This window comes from Pteronotus mesoamericanus, unplaced genomic scaffold (genome assembly GCF_021234165.1).
Source record: "Pteronotus mesoamericanus isolate MK-2021 breed Mesoamerican mustached bat unplaced genomic scaffold, CSHL_Meso_final contig_90, whole genome shotgun sequence".
NCBI lineage: Eukaryota > Metazoa > Chordata > Mammalia > Chiroptera > Mormoopidae > Pteronotus > Pteronotus mesoamericanus.
This window is the reverse complement of record NW_026555277.1, coordinates 5574337-5594852: the sequence shown is the minus strand read 5'-3', so window position 1 is coordinate 5594852 and position 20516 is coordinate 5574337. Positions and strand designations below refer to the sequence as shown.

General features: G+C 42.6%; 1 protein-coding gene and 1 non-coding gene across 2 annotated transcripts in view; one reads left to right on the top strand and one right to left on the bottom strand.

The window, feature by feature from the left end:
• The first annotated feature begins 2795 nt into the window (after nt 1-2795).
• Nucleotides 2796-20516, top strand: part of MOGAT1 (monoacylglycerol O-acyltransferase 1) — a 310581-nt gene continuing 292860 nt past the window's right edge. The window contains exons 1-5 of the mRNA XM_054585615.1: nt 2796-3047; nt 13321-13499; nt 14181-14385; nt 18029-18203; nt 18730-18929. Of these exons, the coding sequence (XP_054441590.1) occupies nt 2954-3047; nt 13321-13499; nt 14181-14385; nt 18029-18203; nt 18730-18929 (853 nt within the window). The 5' untranslated portion in view covers nt 2796-2953. The remainder of the gene's footprint in view (nt 3048-13320; nt 13500-14180; nt 14386-18028; nt 18204-18729; nt 18930-20516) is intronic.
• LOC129080814 (U6 spliceosomal RNA) lies at nt 5371-5475 on the bottom strand. Its single transcript, XR_008530215.1, has one exon. It is a non-coding gene; the product is annotated as a U6 spliceosomal RNA (small nuclear RNA).

The following is a 20516-nucleotide window of genomic DNA, read 5'->3' as shown; positions in this document are numbered from 1 at the left end:
TAGCATCTGGGCAGCCCCCGCCCCCACCCGCAACGGGTCCATTTGTTCGGTAACATCCATTCTTGCTGCCAAGCTGCTCTACACAGGTGCTCATTATTCCCAATCACTGGAACCTGTATGTTTCTGTCAGGGCATTGGCACACATTTGGCTATATTTATGTGTTCATTTTCTGCTTCTCCCACTAGACTGTGAGCCCCATGAGGACAGAGACCTTTCTTAATCACTATTGTAGACCAACCCTCCTCCCCACCTAGTGCCAACACATTGAAGCCTTTCTACAAAGAGTCAAGGAATGAGTGCAAGTGGATTCTTAAAGACTGAGAGACCATGGCTGAGTTCACTTCTTCATCAGCAACAAAGGTGATGCCTGATGCAAAGCAGGTGTCAACGTAAGAAATGTCCAGAACTGTAGAGAATTTTTATATAAAAGCCTGATCAAACTGATGACATGTGCTCTCAAATGTTCCCAAGAATAACAGGTTTACAGCTTAATTTTTTTTATTTATTGATTTTAGAGAGAAAAAGAAAGGAAGAGAGTGCGCAACTAAAATCTAGGAGGGAATGTAAAGAATAGTATGTGGAGGTGGGGGAAAAAACAAGGAAGGGATTGGATTATAAGATTACGTGCTCTCTTGAGGGTTATTACCTCATTCAAGGGGTTACTTCTGGTATTTCTAAAGTGTGTTAGCCTAGGAGCACCAGAACAATGGTCAGGGCTAGCTTAAAGCCTTTCACTAATTTTATATGCCTGGGGCATGTCTACCAACCTGACCTGCTTAATTAGGAATTTATGATCAGATCACCCTGTGGCTGTTACTTTCCATAGTTTTAGTCTTCTTTTTAGTCCACCGTATACAGGAGGTATACACGTTATTAAAATTCCTTTTTACTCCTCTTAGCCTGTCTTTTTATTATAGGAATGTCTCAGACCAGTAGGCTATACCTCATAGTCTAAGTGTGCAGTAGCTTATATCATCTAGGTGTGTATTGTTAGGTAGCCAAGGTGGCTAAGAAAGGACCGGGAGCCAAAAGGGTCCCATGGAGGGCTTTTATTCGAGGCAGGACACTGATCAGGCGGGCTGAGTCCGAGCAAACTGCAGCAGCAAAGGAAAGGGTAGAAGGGTTTCTAAGGGAGTGTGGCAGACCCCGGGGGAGGGTGGGTCACCCTGCTGATCTGCCCCAGGTGTCCTGGGTATAGCTATTTGCAAGACAATGTCCTCTGATCAGGGATGGATGATTCAGCAACAGAAAGTCCAGCAGATTCCTGGGCCTTGCCTGTGGGAAAAACTCGAAGGAGAGGGGAGGGGCTGTGAGGATTCCTCTGGTTTCCAGCAGAATACGGGCACTTTGCCTCAGTGGCTTCTGATAACAGGGAATCTCATGGCCATGTATTTAGCTGGAAATTGCCTAATGATACATTTCTCAGCTGTATCTCCCTCACATGGCACATGACTGTATTTCCCCCTATTCCAAATTCTTTCTAGCAATGCTTTGACAGCCATGTGACACTTGGAGTTTTTCGACTATACAGAAACTAACATTTATAAAGAAAATGTAGGTGCAAAAGGGTCAGGGACTATTTGAAATCCATCCATCTATTTAACACATCATAATTGAAACCTTACAGTGGCAAGTCTTAGGCAGGAGTGTCCAGCTGCAACCTGTGGGCCCCATACAGCCCAGGAAGGCTGTGAACACGGCTCAACACAAAACTGTAAATTTACTTAAAATATTATGGGAGTGTGTGTGTGTGTGTGTGTGTGTGTGTGTGTGTGTGTGATTACGTGCTGCAATGTATTTCATGTGTGGACCATCACAACTCTTCTTCCAGTGTGGCCCAGAGATGCCAAAAGGTTGGACACCCCTGTAAGGATCTGACCCTTGGACCTGGATTTTGTCTCATTTCACCCCAAACTCCTCCTTGTTCTCTATTGGTCTTTTTCGGATTTCAGCCATAGGACCTTTTCACACGTGCTTCCCTTTGCGTGGACCAGATTCATCGTTATAGCTCGTCAAGATTGCTTCTTGAGGCTCCCTGACTCTCCAGTCTACCCTAGCACCTTCTCCCAGTCATTCATAGCAGGGTTTCGCTTTGCAGTTACACACCCAATTGTGTGGTTATTTTGCTTGTTTGTCACCTCCACCTCCATCCCCCATAATTTGTACTCTGAGATCAGGGTAGATGAATGACTTGGTAACTGGTTGTACCCCCAGCGCCCAGAATGGTGTCTGGCACGCGGTAGGTACTCAATACCTATCTGTTGAATGAGTGAGTAAGTGAAAGATTTCCAGGACTCCTGGAGGAATCTGCGGACACAAAAGTAAGGAAGCCAGGTCGCCGTTCCCCCACCCCCAGTTTGTTGGTGGCGTGGGGGGGGACACAGACCAATAAACAGATGTGTACCGGCTCCCAGAGAAATTAAGCGCGGCGTTTTCCTCCAGTTGGTAGGCGATTCCTTCAACTAACCCTTTCCCAGCCGCAGATGATTAAAGAGGAAGGGGTGGGTTTAAAGGCGGATGCTGAAGCCGAGCGCAAGGTGATCAATCAGCTGAACAATAGATCCTGGTGGTGATCCCAGGGACTCGGCTAGGTTGCAGGAGCCCACGCTGCTTGGCCGGACAGCCAGCCGTTCCTTCTCGGTATACCTTACGCCCAATGCGAAGCGCTGTCACCGGCCCCCGGGCGCGCCCAGCCAATGCGCCCCCGGCGTGACAGCTGCGGCGCGGCCCGGACGCGCATGATTGGTAGCCCCCAGCCTCGGCTCCGGCGCGCCCTCCCACCCAAGCCAAAGTCCAGCCCCTGCCCGCTCGGGGGCCGCCGGCACCTCCTCCTCTCCGCCCGGCGGGTACCCTGCGTGGGGCCCTGATCCGGCCGCGCACTTCCCGCAGGCGCTGCAGAGCAGCGAGGTTCCAGGTGGCCACAGTCTGCGCTGTCTTCGCGGGGGCCGTGCCATGAAGGTCGAGTTTGCGCCGCTCAACATCCCGCTGGCGCGGCGGCTGCAGACGGCGGCCGTGTTTCAGTGGGTCCTGTCCTTCCTGCTACTCGGTAAGAACCCCGCGCGCTCCTGGCGCGCCAGATCCAGTCTGAACACCGTGGTGCTTAAGACTCCGTCTCTTCCCTCCCCGACAGTCCTTGTCCAAGGACGTGCTTAGACCTTCCAAACCTTCTCCCCCTGTAAGCCAGAGCGAACAGGTCAAAGAGGGCGTTTGGAGCTAACTCGGGACTCTCTTCTTCCGTTTCTTTCCCCCACGTGAAACTCCTAGCGAACCCCTGCTTGCCAACTTTATTTTTCCCTGTGCTATTTTTTTTTTAAACTGAGGTGTACCTTACCTACAATAAAAGACACACAGGTTGTAAGTGTTAGAGCCCTACGAATCTTGGCAACTGTATGCACTCCTATGTAACCATGACCTAATGGAGCTATAGAACATTGCATTGTAGCTCCTCAAAATTGATAAGCTCATTTCTCGAATTGTTGATTCATAAATGGAAAAACAATGCCTAGGTCTTTGACACCCGATTCCTTTCTCTCCCCACCCTCTCGACAAATAGCCCTGTTAACATTTCCGTGTTTAAGACCTTCCGGATGCAAAGAAGGCTGCTCCAGACATTGGGTCGGGTGGCTTCTATCTGTAAATAATTCCACCCAGGAGTGTTTTGACCAGTCGCCAAGTTAAGCCCACATAGAAACACACAGGAGCCAGTCACAGTGGGGCCGGGGTGGAGGCAGGGTGGAGCTGGCACTTAGCGGAGCGCTTCTTGTCTGAATGTTTGTTCTGCTCTTGGAGACACGGACTGGCATGAGAGGAGAAAGACACTAGTGGATACCTACACGCTTCCGAAGGCTGACATCATTTGTATGCTGTCAGGTCAGATCAAGGGTTGTACACTGTTGAGGCCGCAGTAATAACAATAACAACAGTAGTCAAGTCACTGCACCGGAGAGGTTATTATACGTTCGAAGTGGCTTTATGTTGTGATTGCCTGGATTGAGGGTTCCCAGCCCTGGCTGCACATTTGAATTGGTGGAGGAACTTCTAGAACATGGACACCCAGGCTCTGTCCCTAGAAATTCTAGTTCTTTTGTTTCAGAATGGAGCTCCTGCATCCAGTACGTACAGGGGTGGGCAAAAGTAGGTTTACAGTTTAATACAAATAAATAATACAATAATTAATAAATAATAATACAAGAATAAACTTTGTTGCATGTACTCACACCAGTAAAGTTATGCATTTTGTATGTGTATATGTAGGTGTGCATATATATAATTTATATATTTTTAAAAGTTAAAACATTCTAACAGTCTTTCTGAGTGAGTCTGTTGTGCAGCTAGGGTTTACTAAAAAGAGGAAATTCAAAACATTAACTCACTCCCTGGCCAGTATGGCTCAGTTGGTTGGAACATCATCCAATAGACTGAAGGGTCATGGGTTCGATTCCTGGCAGAGCACTTGCCTGGGTTGCATTTGATCCCCAGTTAGGGCATGTAAGAGAAGGCAGCCAACTGATGTTTCTCTCTCACATTGATGATCTTCTCTCTCACATCCTCTCTCTGAAAGCAAGGAAAAAAATTAATTCATTAAGTTCTCATAGGCCAAACAGACAGGGTTGAAAGCATCATGCTCCATTTCGCTCTGGGCCAAGGGCCCATCGAGGTAATGAACAGGTACACTTATGGGCTTAGTGTGTGCCAGGCCCTATTCTGGGCACCATTTGGTATTAACTGTGTACTCTTCACATCAACCCTATGATGTAGGTACTGTTCATACCTGCACTGGTTGTATGGCACTTGTGCAGATGAGGGAGCTAGGAGGTGAAATTCAAGGTCACACAGCTAGCCAAAGGTAGAGGAGCTGGATGCATCCCAAGTGTTCTCCCTGGAGTCCTTGCTTTAACCCCTGTGCTGCCTCTGTAGTGGCTTGAACTTGGGGACTGACTTGCTTGCTGATCAGTCAGCACATGTCTGATTGTGCACTGTCCTGGTCTTTCATGGCACTTGTCATTGCTTGCATTCGTGTATATCTGTGGTTACTTGAGAAAGGTCTGTATTGCCATCCTGGTCTACAAGCTCTGTGAGGGTGTCCCTAGGATGTGCCTCACAATGGAAGGTACAAGATAAATACTTGTTGAATGACTGCTACCACCCTGTCACCCAGAAGGCAAGCTGTTTAATCCGGTAGTCCTGATTCTTCACCCAGGGAATCCTTCCAGCAATCCTGTGAGGTCAGGCCCCGCCCCCCACACCCACACTCTTCTGCAGATGAGAGAGCTTGGAGGTGAAGTAAGTTCCTCAAGGTCAAAGGTCACATGGCTCAAAATGAATGGAGAGCTACAGGGGTCAAATGTAAGGCCTAACTTTTTTCCTTTAAAAAAAGTAAGAAATTCACAAAGTTGCATGTCATCCTTGTGCAAAGGCCATGCTAATCTTCTTGGGATCTTTCCAGCTTTAGTGTATGTGCTGCTGAAGTGAGCGGCAAGGGCTAGTTAACGACTTGGACATGACATACAATTCCTAATTTGAATCGAACTACAGTGGCTCAGCAGGCAGTTCATTCAAATGCTTTTTTTTTTTTTTGCATGCATTTAACATGTATGTTGTTACTAGGAGCATAATATTTTGTATTATATGTTTTGGAAGTTTTATTATGAAAGATTTCAAACATACAGAGAAGTAGAGAGAAGGGTATAAACTCCCATATACCCATTACCTGGATTTATAATTATTTTAACAGTTTGCCATATTATCTATTATTGTGCAAAACATATTTTTAAACAAATCCCATTTCCTAAATTATGCCCCAGATACACTTTTATGGGTGATTTCTTTGAGCCAAGATTGAAACAAGACTCTTGGGTTGTAGTAGTGGCTATGTGTCTTTTCACTGAGCGGGGCTCTCATTTGTTGTCTTGTCAGCGGAGTGTTGAAACTGCCAGGTGAAGTGTCGCATCGTCAGGATTTGTCTGATTGCTTTTTTGAAGTGTTAACCTGTTCCCCAACTCCCTGTATTTTTTTTTTTTTTTTTCTAAAATGGAAGTTCGAGTTAGGGCTTCATTCGATTTAGGCGAAGCCTTTCTGGCACGGCACCTTCGCAGGTGCTGCTGGGTGTTTCACGCCGCACTCTGTCGGGATGCACATAACGCCTCATCGTCCCATGATTAGTGTCCAGGAGGGATCGGGTAGGAAGCAGCCAGAGGGGAGGTCCCTGACATGCAGCAAGCAAAGGTGCCACCTTCACCGAGTGGTCTGAGTCTCTATCAATGAGTCTTGCCTGAATTAACTCTTTTATTTGGGCTGCAAAAAAATGGTAGTTTTCTTATTCTTTCTTTCATTCTTTGCATATTAACCAGAATTTATGCAAGGAATTATTTCCCCCCATATTTGGAGCCAATGGACTAACCTGCAATTCAGTTCTTACAGCAAAAGTAAGATAAAAGCTTACTTATTCCTTTTCACCTAATTATCAATTTTAAAGTAAGTTGTTGTAATAGCTACTTCTAATGGTGAAAAGAGATTTTATTAACTCTATATATTCAGATCTCTAAATCAAAATCTTAGAATGCATTTGTCTTCCCACCATCAGGAAATACATTTATAAGCCCTTGGGATATATTTAAAAATAGCAAAATGTTTCATTTAGTTGTGAACTCAAACATTGTTTCCTTGAGATAAATAGTAAGTATGTGTCAATCTTTTCTTTCTTTTTTTTTTTAAGATTTTATTTATTTTTAAGAGAGAGGGGAAGGGAGGGAGAAGGAGAGGAAGAGAAACATCAATGGATTGCCTATTACATGTCCCCAACTGGGGACCTGTCCCACAACCCAGGCATGTGCCCTGACCAGGAATCAAGCCTGCAACTCCTCAGTTCACAGGTTGGCTCTAGATCCACTGAACCACACCAGCCAGGGTGTGTCTTCCAGTCTTACAACATCGTATTAGTTTTAGGTGTGCAACATAATAATTTGATATGTGAATATACTGAAAAATGATCACCCCAGTAAATTTAGTTAACATCCATCACCACACATAGTTGCAAATGTTTTCCCTTGTGATGAGCACTTTTAAGGCTTACTTTTAGCCACTTTCAAATATATAATACAGAATTGTGAACTGAAGTCACCTTGCTGTACGTGACATGACCAGGAGCCTTGTGTTTCTGGAAGGGCAAACCTTTTAATCCCTTCTCCCGTACCGCCACCCCCACCCCCATTCCTGCCTCTGGCAAGCGTCAGTCAATTCTCCATATCTATGAGTAAGATTTTTCTTTTTCTTTTTCTTTTTTTAGATTCCACATGTAAGTGAAATCATAGAGCATTTGTCTTTCTCCCTCTGGCTGATTCCACAGACCTAATGTCTTCAGGGTCTATTCATGTTGTCAAAAGTGGCCGGCTTTCCTTTTTTATGGCTGAATAATATTCCTCTGTGTGTGTATATGAAACATTTTCTTGATCCACTCATCCATCAGTGGATCCTTAGGTTGTGTCCATATCTTGGCTAGTGTCGTGAGCACAGGGGTTGCAGATATCTTTTCGAGATAATGACATTTCATTTCCTTCAGCTAAACACCCAGAAGTGGGATTATTGGATCAGTGATCCAATCTTAATATTTAAGGAACGGAAACTTCACTTGCTAACTTGTGTGCTATCAACCTGCTGACTGATGAGTAGACAACTGAAAAAGGGAGCCAACATTTTTTGAGCATCTTTTACCTCCAAGCCCATGTGTCACAGATAATTAGGTTTCTCATTTACTTTTCGAATTCTGCTAACATCGATGGAGCATTTGCCATGGGTCAGACACCATAGCAGAGGTGTCCAGCCTGCGGCCCATGGGCCACATGCATACCAGGATGGCTGTGAATGCGGCCCAACACAAAACTGTAAATTTATTGAAAACCTTATGAGGTTTTTTTTTTTTTTTTTGTGATTGCGTGTTGCAAAGTATTTAATGTGTGGCCCAGAGACACCAAAAGGTTGGGCACCCCTGTCAGGAGAGAGTATTCCATTTGCACTTCCTTGTTCAGCACTACCTCACTGACTGTAAGTATCCAGGTGAGTGCGCCGGAGTCAGACACAGTGGGCACAGCAGAGGGGGGTCGCTATGTCAGGGCTGTCAAGATGGGAAGTGCCCACATAAACACCGAAGGACCCTCCGCCTCCCAAATGCCGTAGACCTGGCCACTCTCCTTGCCAAAGTCTTTAGTCTGTTGGCGGGGGGTGGGGGGTGGGTGGAGAAATAGCCCTGCTTTTGCTAGAATATTTCTTTTCTATAAAGTTAGGAGTACTTAGAGGCCCCTATGAAGCTGAAAGTGGGTCATTGGATCGATCAATCATTACCTCTACTTGTATGAGATTAGAAGACAAGTCTTTCCTGCAAACGTAAGCCCCTCTCTGAGGTTCCCCCTGGCGCCCTGCCAGGCCGCAGTGCTTTGCCTGCTGCGCAGGAATGTCAGTTACATGTGCGATTCATCATTGCTCCCATCTTTTACTTTTACATATTTCCAATCCTAGAGAAGAACTGAAAGAATAGTTCACTAAAGATTGTATTTATTTCAATTTACCAGCTCTTAGCATTTTGCCACATTTGCTTTCTCTCTCTGTACACACACACACACACACACACACACACACACTGTTGTTATTGTTGCTGTTGAACCATATGAAAGTAAAAAATTAAGTTGTAAACATCATTGCACTTCATCCCTAAATACCATGGAGTGTGTCTTCCGAAAAGAAGGATTTTGTACAGGATCACAATCCCATTATCATTTTCAAGAAATTTATCAGTGATACAAGTCTTATTTAATATGAGTCCATTCAGATTTCCCTAATAGTCTTTAAATTTTCCTTTAAAGTGAACAGTTTCTGTACCTTTTATTTGTCCTTTAATCTTTTATAAATTTTTTTTTAAAATCCCAATTAATTATCTCATAGAATGTCCCACAGCCCGGAGTTGCCTAATTATGCTTTCATGAGTAGAGTCAGGTTAAAGATTTTGGGTAAGAGAACCACAACAGTGGTGGGGAATATATTTCCCATGAGCTCATATCAAGACGCATTTGTCGTTTTGTGACCGCAGTGTGATGCTAAATGTAATAACAATGCATGTGCTCTGGCTGCGTCTTATTTGTGTCTGACGTTTGGTACTAGTAAAGGGAGTGGGGCCTGGCAGCACCATCCGCAGTAGCCAAAAGGAGGAAAAAAGCCAAACGTGCATCCACAGATGAATGGATACGCAAGTCATGAGATACCCATAGATGGCAATATTGTTCAGCCATAAAAAGGAAGCACTGGGACATGCTACAACACGGACGAACCTCAAAAACTTGATGCCTACAGAAGGGTACATATTAGATCATTTAATTTTTGTGAGTTATCTAGCACAGAAAAATCCTTTGGAACAGAATGCAGATTTGTCGTTGCCGGGGGTTGAGGAGAAGGGAATAAGGAGTAACTCCTTAATGGGTACAGGGTTTCATTGGGGAATGATCTAAATGCTTCAGAACTAGGCAGAGGTGGTTCTTGTGCAACATTATGAATGTACTCAATGCTATTAGATCGATTTCTTTAAAACGGTTAATTTATGTTAAGAGAATTTCACCTCGATAAAAAAATAGTGGAAGGCAGGTACCTCTACAGTGCAGAGAAAGTCAGGTCCATGGGAGTATAAGCAGTAGGCACTGACCTGTGGTTTTTCACCCAGTAGGTACCTAAGTCAAGGCAGCTGAAATTCAGGCCTTCGGTGTGACTTGGTTTGTGAATCTAGACAATTTTAGCAGGTATCAACATTGGCTTTGAGAGCTACACAATGTATTGGAATAGCCTTCGTATCTTCCTTATGTCTTTGACCTCCAATTTAGAAGAATCATGTTACCTTGGGTTGCTTAATGAGATAAAAATAGAAAGTAGAGGTGATCTCTTCACCTAGTTTTTGTGGGGTTTTCTGCTTTCAATTCGATTTAGGACCAAGGAATAAAAAAATTTGATTTTGGTGCTGTTTATGATATGAAATATAAAAGAATGTATGCAATTTGTGGAATGGGAGTTTAAATTAGAACAGCTCCTTTAGATAGTAAGATATTAAAGTGTGTCAAGTGACAAAGATGTTTCTGCTTAATGATCCAGTATTCGACTTACTGTCCTGTGAAAGTAAATCAAAAAGTGGGGAAACTTCATATAAATGTACGTTTATAGAGAAAATATGTTAAAAGCCCAAATATTCAAAAAGAAAGTAATGGTTGACTTAGCAATGATAAGTGTTATTAAAATAACATTGATAAAAGTTATATTACCATATTTATAATACCAAACAGTGAATGTGAGATCATTGTGAGTGATAAACTACAGAATAAAAAATAATGTGTGATCAACCATGTTAAAGAAACATAACCTGTTCCTAGAAAAAAAAATTACCAGGAAAGTTTTTTATTTTTATTAAATTTATTGATGTGACATTGGTTAATAGAATTATGTTTCAAGTATATAATTCTGTAACACATCTTCTGTATATTGCATCATATGCTCACCACTCAAAGCCTCTTTCCATATATTTGACCCCCTGTACTCTCTCAAGATCCATCCATGTTGTTGAAAATGGCAGTATTTCATCTTTTCTCGTGGCTGAGTAGTATTCCATTGTATATACTTACCATAGCATCTTCATCCAATCATCCATCAAAGGACACCAAGTTTGTTTCCATGTCTTGGACACTGAATAATGCTGCAGTGATGATAGGAGTGCATACCAGGAAAATTTTAACAGTGATTTTTGTTAGATGACCAGAATATGGGTGACATTTTATCCCCTTCTACTTTTTGCATTCTCCCAATGTATAATAGTAAAAAAAATAAAAAATAAAAAAATAAATAAAAATTGTAACAATGGCTCCCATTTGTCACGGGCTTGCTCCGAGCCAGCCACTGGAGCATGTCTATGTTTGGTCCCGCTGCAGTCCTTGGAGAGGGGTTCTGTTGTTCGCCTACTTCACAGGTGAAGGAATTGAGGCTCAAGAAGTAAAAGGATTTGCCTCAGGACAGGCATCTAGTCGGGGAAGATTCCAACATAAGAAGTGCAATTCCAGATTCATGTCTTATCCATTGTACACGCAGAATATATGATGAATAGGAAGGAGATACAAATGTGTATTCAGGTGGAGGTCGTGCTCAGACAGGTGAGTGCGACGCTGACTCAGCAGCTGGGGGACTGTGTCTCTGGGTCTGCACTTGACTCTGGTTGAAATCAAATAATTTGCTTTTGGTCTCCATTTCTCCATCATTACAGTTAAAAAACCAAATACACAAACAAACCAACCAAACCCTGCACATCTCACTTGCCTGAGTCTTTATCCTTATGAACCTGCTTATGCACATGTAATAAATACTTAGGACTGTTAACTGGGGATGCTTTGGTTTTGTAAAAATAGTGTGTGGGTTTAGGGATTAGGCAGGTCCAGGTACAAGTCCTTTGGATACATAGAGTGCCTAAGCCTCAGCTTCCACACCTGCAAATGGGGACGGCACTGCGCACCTTGAGGGCTGCGAGGAGCGAATGCGGTTGCGTGTGGGAGCTGGTCACTCCTCAGTAGCTCTTCTCCCCCTCCCTGCTCTTCGCTCACCTGACCTAGTTCACAGTACAGAAGAGTGAGACCTGCCTACCTTTCTTATACATTGTTTGCCTGTTTTTGTAAAATAAATGAAATTAACCAATGATGGTATATTGTCAGCACTCAGATCTGAGGAGCGCGAAGTAGACGAAGCAAAACACAGGCTCCGGCCGAAGCAAGGCCTGCCAGAGTGTGGTTGGTGGGTGCTAACATGGGAGTCATAATGTACACTTTGAATTTCAACATTTCACCTGAAGTGTCATATGGTGTGCTTGAGTGTGAAAGTGTTATCTTACAGAATTACATGCTTATGGTTTTGTAATAAAAGATTTTGCAATAAAAAATGGGGCATACTTTCTGCTGGACCCTGTGGGAGGATCCTTGTAGGAATGAGGGCAGAGGGCACTCATTTGGCCTCGTTTCTGGTCTCATGGAAACTTTGTGGGCAGTCCAAGCATGCAACAAAACAACCCACAGAGGGGTGCAGGGCGTACGCTTCCTTAATGTCATCTTTCAACCTTTAACCCACACTCCTCGGGTGGCTTTCAAATCTATGTTTGGCTTAAATCTATACTGGGAAATTTATTGATTTATATGTTTCCAGAAAAAAATAACAATACATACACATGCATGTTCTGGTTCTGGCAGAAAAAGAAATCTGTATGTATAAAACAGTCACAGATCAAGCTGCTGTCCCTCTGGTACCATGATGGGTCATGGCCGGACAAAGTTCCTTCTACCAGAGTTGGTGGGGCGTGGGGCGGCATTGGGGGACTGAAGTCAGCGCCAGGCCATGCCTGCAGCCCCTCCGAGCAGAGGAGCAGGCAGCGGCACTCCTTAAAGTAATAGTAACAGCTGGCATTTATTGAGCACCTGCTGTGTGCCAAGCTTTATGTCTTTATGCTCCCTTCCCTCTCGTTGATGTGTTTCTCTTTTTATAAATATTTTTTGGCATAATATGTAGCGCCGACATAAAAAGGAAATCTCTGGCTTAGCTTAATGTATTACTTTAAGGTATAGGTTCTTCTCATTATTACCCAGGTCAAGTGTTGTCAGTTTTTGTCTCGTCCCGTGCATGAGCAATTGGATTTTGCTCTGTGATTGTGAGATGTTGCAAGTAGTGATTGATGAGCTAAGAGAGAAAGAATCCCTCCTGTGATCCTTCTATCCCTGGTGACAGAGTTCCTGCAAATGAGGTTTGTCACTAGCATGGGCCCCCGCGTGGGCGCATGGGTAACGGCTGCTTGGGTAGGCGAACACCTGTTGTAGGAGCTCCTCTGTCAGGGTGATCCCCTGCTCGCCACCCCTCCCCCCGCCTGTCTCAGGTCAGAGAGTCGGCGTAAACTTTGAGTTTAGACAGATCAACCACTGCCTGTGCCTTGGGCACTTCACCGAACCTCCTCTCTAAGCCTCCATTGTCTCTTCTATGACGCGGAACTTAAGAATACTGGGTCTGCTTCATTGATACCGTGGACCTAGGAGAATTAAATGGCAATATTTTGGCAGAATGCACAATACAGTACTTGGTATATAGTAAACATCCAGTAAATGTCAAATCATGCTATGTCGTTGCTGTCTTGTTTTATTACCCTCTTGAACCGAGACTTAGTTTGACACCCTTTGTATGCATTAAACCTCGCTCTGGGGGCCAGCGAATGGACAGCGGCACACAGAGGCTAACAGACCCTGATCGCTGAGCTCTTCCTTTTCCTGTAGCGGAGGTGTGCATTGGGATCCTTCTGCTCCTGATCATCTACAACTACTGGTTCCTCTACGTTCCATATTTGACGTGGCTTTACTTTGACTGGCGCACCCCAGAGCAAGGAGGCAGGAGATCAAACTGGGTCAGGAACTGGACTGTTTGGAAGTACTTTAAAGACTATTTTCCAATTCATGTGAGTAGACTTGTTTTATATGGTATGACTTTGAGCTGAGAGAAGAATGAAACATTTTTATGACATGTATTTCAAGCTTTTCCCCATCTAGAGGGAGAAAGTCTACAAGTCAGCCCAAGTTACTAAATGGACTCTACGGTAAATAAAAATTTAGAAGGCTACTGTGAAGTTCTTTGGGCTCAGGAAATAGTTAAAAATTTGGGGGCCCTGGCCAGTGTGGCTCAGTTGGTTGGAGCATTGTCCCTTAACTAACAGGTTGTGGGTTTTATCCCCAGTCCAGGCGTGTGCATAAGGGAGGCAACTAATCGCTGTTTCTCTCCCTTCCTCTTTCATCCTTCTTCTCTCTCTAAACAATAAAGAAAATGTCCTTGGGTGAGGATTAAAAAAAAAAAAAAATGGGGGGAACAGCTCTAACCCAGGGAACAAAAACAAATCATATTATTTCCTCTTTTTTTAAAGTTCTAATATACTTTATTTATTTTTCTTTTTTCTTTTTTTATTGAATTTATTGGGGTGACATTGGTTAATAAAATGATATAGGTTTCAGTTGTACAGTTCTATAATACAGCATCTGTATATTGTATTGTGTCGATATAAGAAGTAATTGTGAGCCTTTTTGCTTCTTCCTGGAAACCAAACAGAGAAGATTTTTAAAAAAATCTTGATGTAAATGTGTTGTAGCTCATCAAAACTACGGATTTGGATCCAAATCACAACTACATATTTGGGTTTCACCCCCATGGAGTGCTTGTGGCTGGAGCCTTTGGAAATTTTTGTACAAACTATTCAGACTTCAAGGAGCTGTTTCCTGGCTTTACTGCATACCTTCACGTGCTTCCGATTTGGTTCCGGTGTCCTCTCTTCCGAGAATACCTAATGAGCAGTGGTAAGTGAAGGCAGATTGCCCTTTCTGTGGTGTTCTGGGAGACAGGGCCACACAGAGTGTCCCTCCCTCCCCAAACCCAGTCGGGGTTAAAATTTCTTAGCATCCTCATCCCATTTGGGCACTTGGCATGCTATTTGGATGTTTCTGCCTCCCCTACTGTACTCTAAGTGCCAGGAAGACACAGATTGTCTTTTTTTTCTGTCCCATCCAAGTATCTAGCATAGTGCCTGGAACCTAGGGGTGGTCAATAGATGTGAATTTAATGAAAGGATAAATTGATGAGTGTATTGTATACACATGTGGTAGACAGAGTCAAATAAATGACGTATTGCACCTTTGGAAAGGTGCCTTGTATACTTCTATGAATAGTAGAGATGAGAAATGTCCTTTGATGTGCCTTGAAGTAATGGTAGTATGTAAACTAAACATAATCTGCTGTCTTTTGCTTCCCACGTTACATATAACTTGGGTCAGAAATAATAGTTCATTGTATTTTGCTACTCTGAACCAGTGGAAGACTCTTTGATCAGTAAAATTGTAATTCTGCCAATTCTGGGAATAAATTCAGCTGAAATGATACTGTATGAACGTGGACAGAAGGCCTAGCGTGCATCAATAGCTCTCACCTCAACTGAAGAGGCTCAATTTGTTTGGCTTTCCAATTTGAGCAAATTATTGACTGGCCATAAACTACAGTAACTTAGAAAGTGCTTGATGTTTATCATTGTCTTTGCGTTTCTTGGATATAAAGAAAAGTGGAGAGTTTTTTGAAAAATTTCTATTTCAGGATCTGTAAGTGGCATATTCAGAGATAAAATTTTCCGTGGTCTTCCAGATTTTCATTACTTCCTATTAATTTATCAAGTATCTGTTGTCATTAATACCTGATAGGAAATCAGTAGGCTCTTAAGGACCAGGCTCGGTGGCTGGATTTTTGGGGCCTCTTCATGGACCTTCTCTCACAGGGGCTTGGGCTCAGTCCAGTCTAGGTTGACACTGCATGTGGCCTCTAGGGGGCGCGCTAAAACCTCCCAAACTGCTCTAGAGGAAAAATATCCCTCATTTTCCTTCTTTTGCAGACACTGGGTTAGAATTTTTTCTTTCTTTCTTTCTTTTCTTTTTTCTTTTTAAATTCATTGGGGTGATATTGGTTAAGAAAATTACACAGGTTTCAGGTGTACAATTCTATCATACATCAGGGCAGGTCTCCTCTCATCATCATTTCTCCCTCCCTTACCCTTTCCTACCCTTTCCCAACCCCCCCCCCACCCCTTCCCCCTGGTGATCACGGTACTGTTGTCTGTGTTTATAAGTTTCTGGGTTTTGTTTGTTTGTTTGTTTGTTTTGGCTAATCCCTTCACCTTTTTCCCCCGGCCCCGTACCCCCTCCCCTCTGACAGGTGTCAGTCTGTTATCTATCTGTGAGTCTGTTTCTATTTTGTTTGTTAGTTTCCCTTCCTGGCAGCGTGGATGGCCCTGGAGAGCATCATGCTCAGTGAAATAAGCCCGTCAGAGAAAGACAAGTGCCATATGATTTCACTCATGTGGAATCCAACAAACTAAAATAAACAAACAAATGAGAGTTTTACACAAGAAAATGAAAGAGAGACTTTAAAAATTTTAAAGATATTTCAAAAAAGCACAGAAATATATTTACACATACTCATATAATTTGCTGATTCAAAGTACAGCCATTAGTGAGTTTGAATAGTGTAACTGAGAGCAGGTGTGGCAAATTTGTGGCAGGAGAGACGCAGGTACACCCTTTCCATTGCACGTCAGATGCTAATAATCAGCCTTAGAGTTGTTCTCCCTAGTAGTGCCCCCAAAGCCACGGCCACTCACTAGAGCTGGCATTTGAGATGAGACCTGTCTCCTTTCACTGGCTTATGACTCCATGAGATCGTTTCCTTTGCTATAACCTAAGATGTTCTAAAAACTAAGTAAATCGTGCATTGACACGATGGACTAGTACTTGGCCATAAAAAAAGAAGGAAACCTTACCTTTGGTGACAGCGTGGATGGACCTGAAAAGTATTACACTAAGTGAAGTCAGTCAGTCAGAGAAAGACAAGCACCATATGATCTCACTTACATGAGGGACTTAATGAACAAACTGAACTAACGAACAAAATAGAAGTCGACTCATCGGTACAGAGAACAGACTGACAGCTGTCAGTGGGGAGGGGAGTAGAGGCTGGGTGAGAAAGTTGAAGCGATTAAGAAAAACAACACCACCAACAACAACAAGAACAAAGAAAAACCAGACAACAGTCTGGGGATTACCAGAGGGGAGGGGGATGGTGGGGCGGAAAAGGGTAAAAGGGGGGATAAATGGTGACGGAAAGAGATTTGACGTAGTGTGGTGAACACACAACACAATACACAGATGATGTAGAATTGTACACCTGAAACCTGTATAATTTTATTAACTAATGTCACCCCAATAAATTCAATAATTTTTTTTAAAAAAAAGAAAGAAAAAACTAAATAAAAATATCCAAATTTATAGCTAGTGGGGGTTCAGGCTACTCTTGTGTCTAAGATTAGAGAATCCTCAGTAGCCCCAGAACCTGCTTCCCAGGACAGGCCCTGGTCGGAGGCTGCCCACCTACTCTGCTCCTGCCCCCATAGCTGCTGTCTGGGTGTGAAAGGCAGACAGACACGTGTGCCAGACCTCACCTAGTCAAGAACCAGCAGGGTTTTAGAGATGTTGTCAGGTGCCTGTTCTGCTCCCACTGAAAAGATTTCTGTGGCTCTAAGTGCTTGTACGTCCTGCCTCCACACCCTTCCTCCTGGCTCACGTTGATGAATGTGTACCCAGCAGGTGTCAGCCAGAGCACGCTGCCTTTCCAGGCTCAGGTCCCCTCCGCCTCCCCACTCTGGCTGGGCAGGTAGTAGAGATCAGATCATGGCAGGCTTAGATATCGTGCAGAGGACTGCAGCTTTTGCCTTGTAGTCAGCCATGGGAACTTGTGAGGGACTTTGAGCAAAAGAGGGACCTGACTATATTTTTCATGTTAGAAAGATCATTCAGACAGAAGACTCGTTGGAGGGAGGGGAGCCTGGAGACTGTGACGATGGAAGGGGCCTATGGCAGGGATCAGGGAGACGTGCCGAGGGCTCAGCTAGCACAGTGACGGTGGCAGTGGAGGAAGGAAGAGGGGATTAGTATGAAAAAGGGCTGATAGGTTCAACAAGACTTAGTGATTGATTCGGCCTCATGAAGGCTGCATATGGTGATCTGGTCACCATATCATCAGCATCCAGCAGGGTATCTTACCTGTAGCAGGTGCTTAATAAATGCTTTTGAATGAACGAACGATGAGTTACCATGGTGATGAAGAAGAGGGGAATGCGGATGGACTTGGTTTCTGACTTGAGTGACAGGGTAGACGGTGATTCCATTCACCTCGATAGGTAGTGTTGGACAAGGAACAACTCTGATGAAGAATTTGGTTCTTTGGGTTTGGAAGCCGGGAGTTTGAGCGGCCTTTGAGCTGTCGAGGTAGATAGAGTACTCCAAGTCTAAGCGGCGTAGGAAATCTTGTTAGATGCTCACGGATGCCATAAAATACTGTGATTAAAATGTTTTCATGTTTAAAAAAGGGTAATTAGTTATGCCTTTTGTTTTATTCTCTAAGGGCCAGTCTCAGTTTCCAAGAAAAGTGTGTCCCACGTGCTGAGCAAGGAAGGAGGTGGAAACATTTCAGTCATTGTCCTTGGGGGTGCAGCGGAGTCATTAGATGCCCATCCCGGGAAGTTCACTCTGTTCATACGCCAGCGGAAAGGATTTGTGAAAATTGCTTTGACCCACGGGTAAGTGGCTCTTCATTTTGGGTGACTGGGCCAGGGAAGGTAAGACATTGTTAAATGAGTACAAAGAAGTAAAGTAATTTTTGTAGCCCTTCTTAATCGACCTTCCCATAAAAGCAGGTGTGGATGGTCACGGGGCATGGAATTTGACCTTCCCACATCTCAGTGCTATGGCATCCAGTAACTAATTGTCTTTGAAAGTGAAGCACACACACAAAAATACAAGATTTCCAGCCAAAGGAACAAAGGAACCATGGCCAAAGCTATATATGAAAGAGCTTCCTGGAACCTTGATTTTCTGTGGAATAGAATTCCAACCATGGCTGGAGTGCTGATGTACCCCGCCCCCCGAAAGAAATTCAAGTATAAGTGAGTTTCAATGCATGGGACACGAAGTTAGCCGTGTAGGGAGGGAACATTAAACAATTGTGAGAAGCCCACTGCAAAGTCAGTTGGACAGAATAACATCTTTCAATCCTTTTCATTTAAAATTCTTATCCCTTCCCCCCTTTTTTTTTGTTATTTGTAGTGCCCATTTGGTTCCAGTGTTTTCTTTTGGTGAAAATGAACTATTTAAACAAGTGAGCAACCCCGAAGGCTCGTTGCTTCGAACCATGCAGGATAAATTCCAGGAGATCATGGGGTTTACTTTGCCTCTGTTCCACGCCAGAGGGATTTTTCAGTACAATTTTGGCCTAATGCCCTACAGGAAACCTATTCACACTGTTGGTATGTACATCAAAGACTAAAGGCTTGTTAGAAAGGGTGAAAGTATTATTATCTTACTTTGAGCAGTGTTTATTCTTATTGATTGAGGTCCAAGAGAATAAATAATTTTTATTGCTAATCTAAGACAAGTCACTTTGAGTAAGAACTTTCTAAAATAACAATTCTATAGATATTATTTGAGTTTCATTTTCAGTATCCTGTTATTTCAAAATGACTCTATTTTCCATTTGAATGGGAATTGATGTCTTCCAAGATTTCCTGCTCTTGAACTACAAGTAGACTTCAATTTTAGAAGTTCCTAATCCTCTAGGATGAATCTCTCTCTCTCTAGCAACAGATTATAATGTAGCAATTCTTTGATGCAGTTACATCAGAGTCTATTAATATTTGCAAATTTCTGTATAAAAGATGCTTTCATCATGTTCAATTCACATAGACATCAGTTTCTATATCAAGAACATGTTTTTGCAACGTACCTATATTTATGTATATAAATATATATTTAACATAATATATTAATATGTTTAATATAATAATATAGATTGATTTTATTTTTAAAAGTTGCATATTTAGGGACATGGAGGTGGGGAAGAGGATGACAGACCATGTTGATAAAAAGAATAAGGAGAAAAGTAATTAGGTCTTAGGTTGAAAAGGAACCAGAGAGTTGAACATGAGAAATGGCTGAGTCAGGTACTAATAGCAGAATTAACCAAAATTATATATTTCATAGGAAATTAGAAGTAATAGTTTCACCATGGATAGCCCATTAAATGAAATTTAAATGTTTTCTTTTTAGGTCTGTTTCATCAGAATGGGATTTTACTCCTGCTAGTTTATAAGAGCTTTGCATATCACATGCGGTCACATGATTTTTTAAATGCTATATTTAACTCAAAGGGAATGTTAGAAGACGTTGATTAGTGTAATAGAAATACTGAGATAAGTTTATGTTTGCAATTGTGTTTTTCAGGATAAGCTAGTTACATTTTTGGCATATTTTTAAGTTAGTCACTTTGATATTTTATGTGATATTTATATTTTATATTTTTACTGTAGTTGGTATTTCAGGGGATATAAGAATAATTGTAAGACATGCTTTTAGGATCTAAAAGTTTAAGTGTAACACACATGAAATAAGTTGTGAATGTTCAAAGCAAGTATATGTTTTCTCAAGTTAAATGATTATAGTTATCACCTGGTTGGGTTACATATTTATTTATTTATTCATTTATTTTCATTTTATTGAATTTATTGGGGCTACATTGCTTAATAAAATTGTATAGGTTTCAGCTGTACATTTCTATAATATATCATCTGTATATTGTATTGTGTGTCCACCACCCCAAGTCAACTCTCTGTCCCTCACCATTTATGTCCCCTATGAATAATTTCTTTCTAAGTAAAGTAGTTTGGTATTTATACAGCTTGGTTACACCTCTACTGACAAGTAGTTAATTGATCAAAGGTCAAATGGAAAGGACCAAATTCAAATTGGGCATAAAGAGTCGAAAACTACAGCTCTAGTTTTCACTCATGCCTGTATGCAGCATGCTTCTCTTAACAATTCAGAAAAAGGAAAAATTT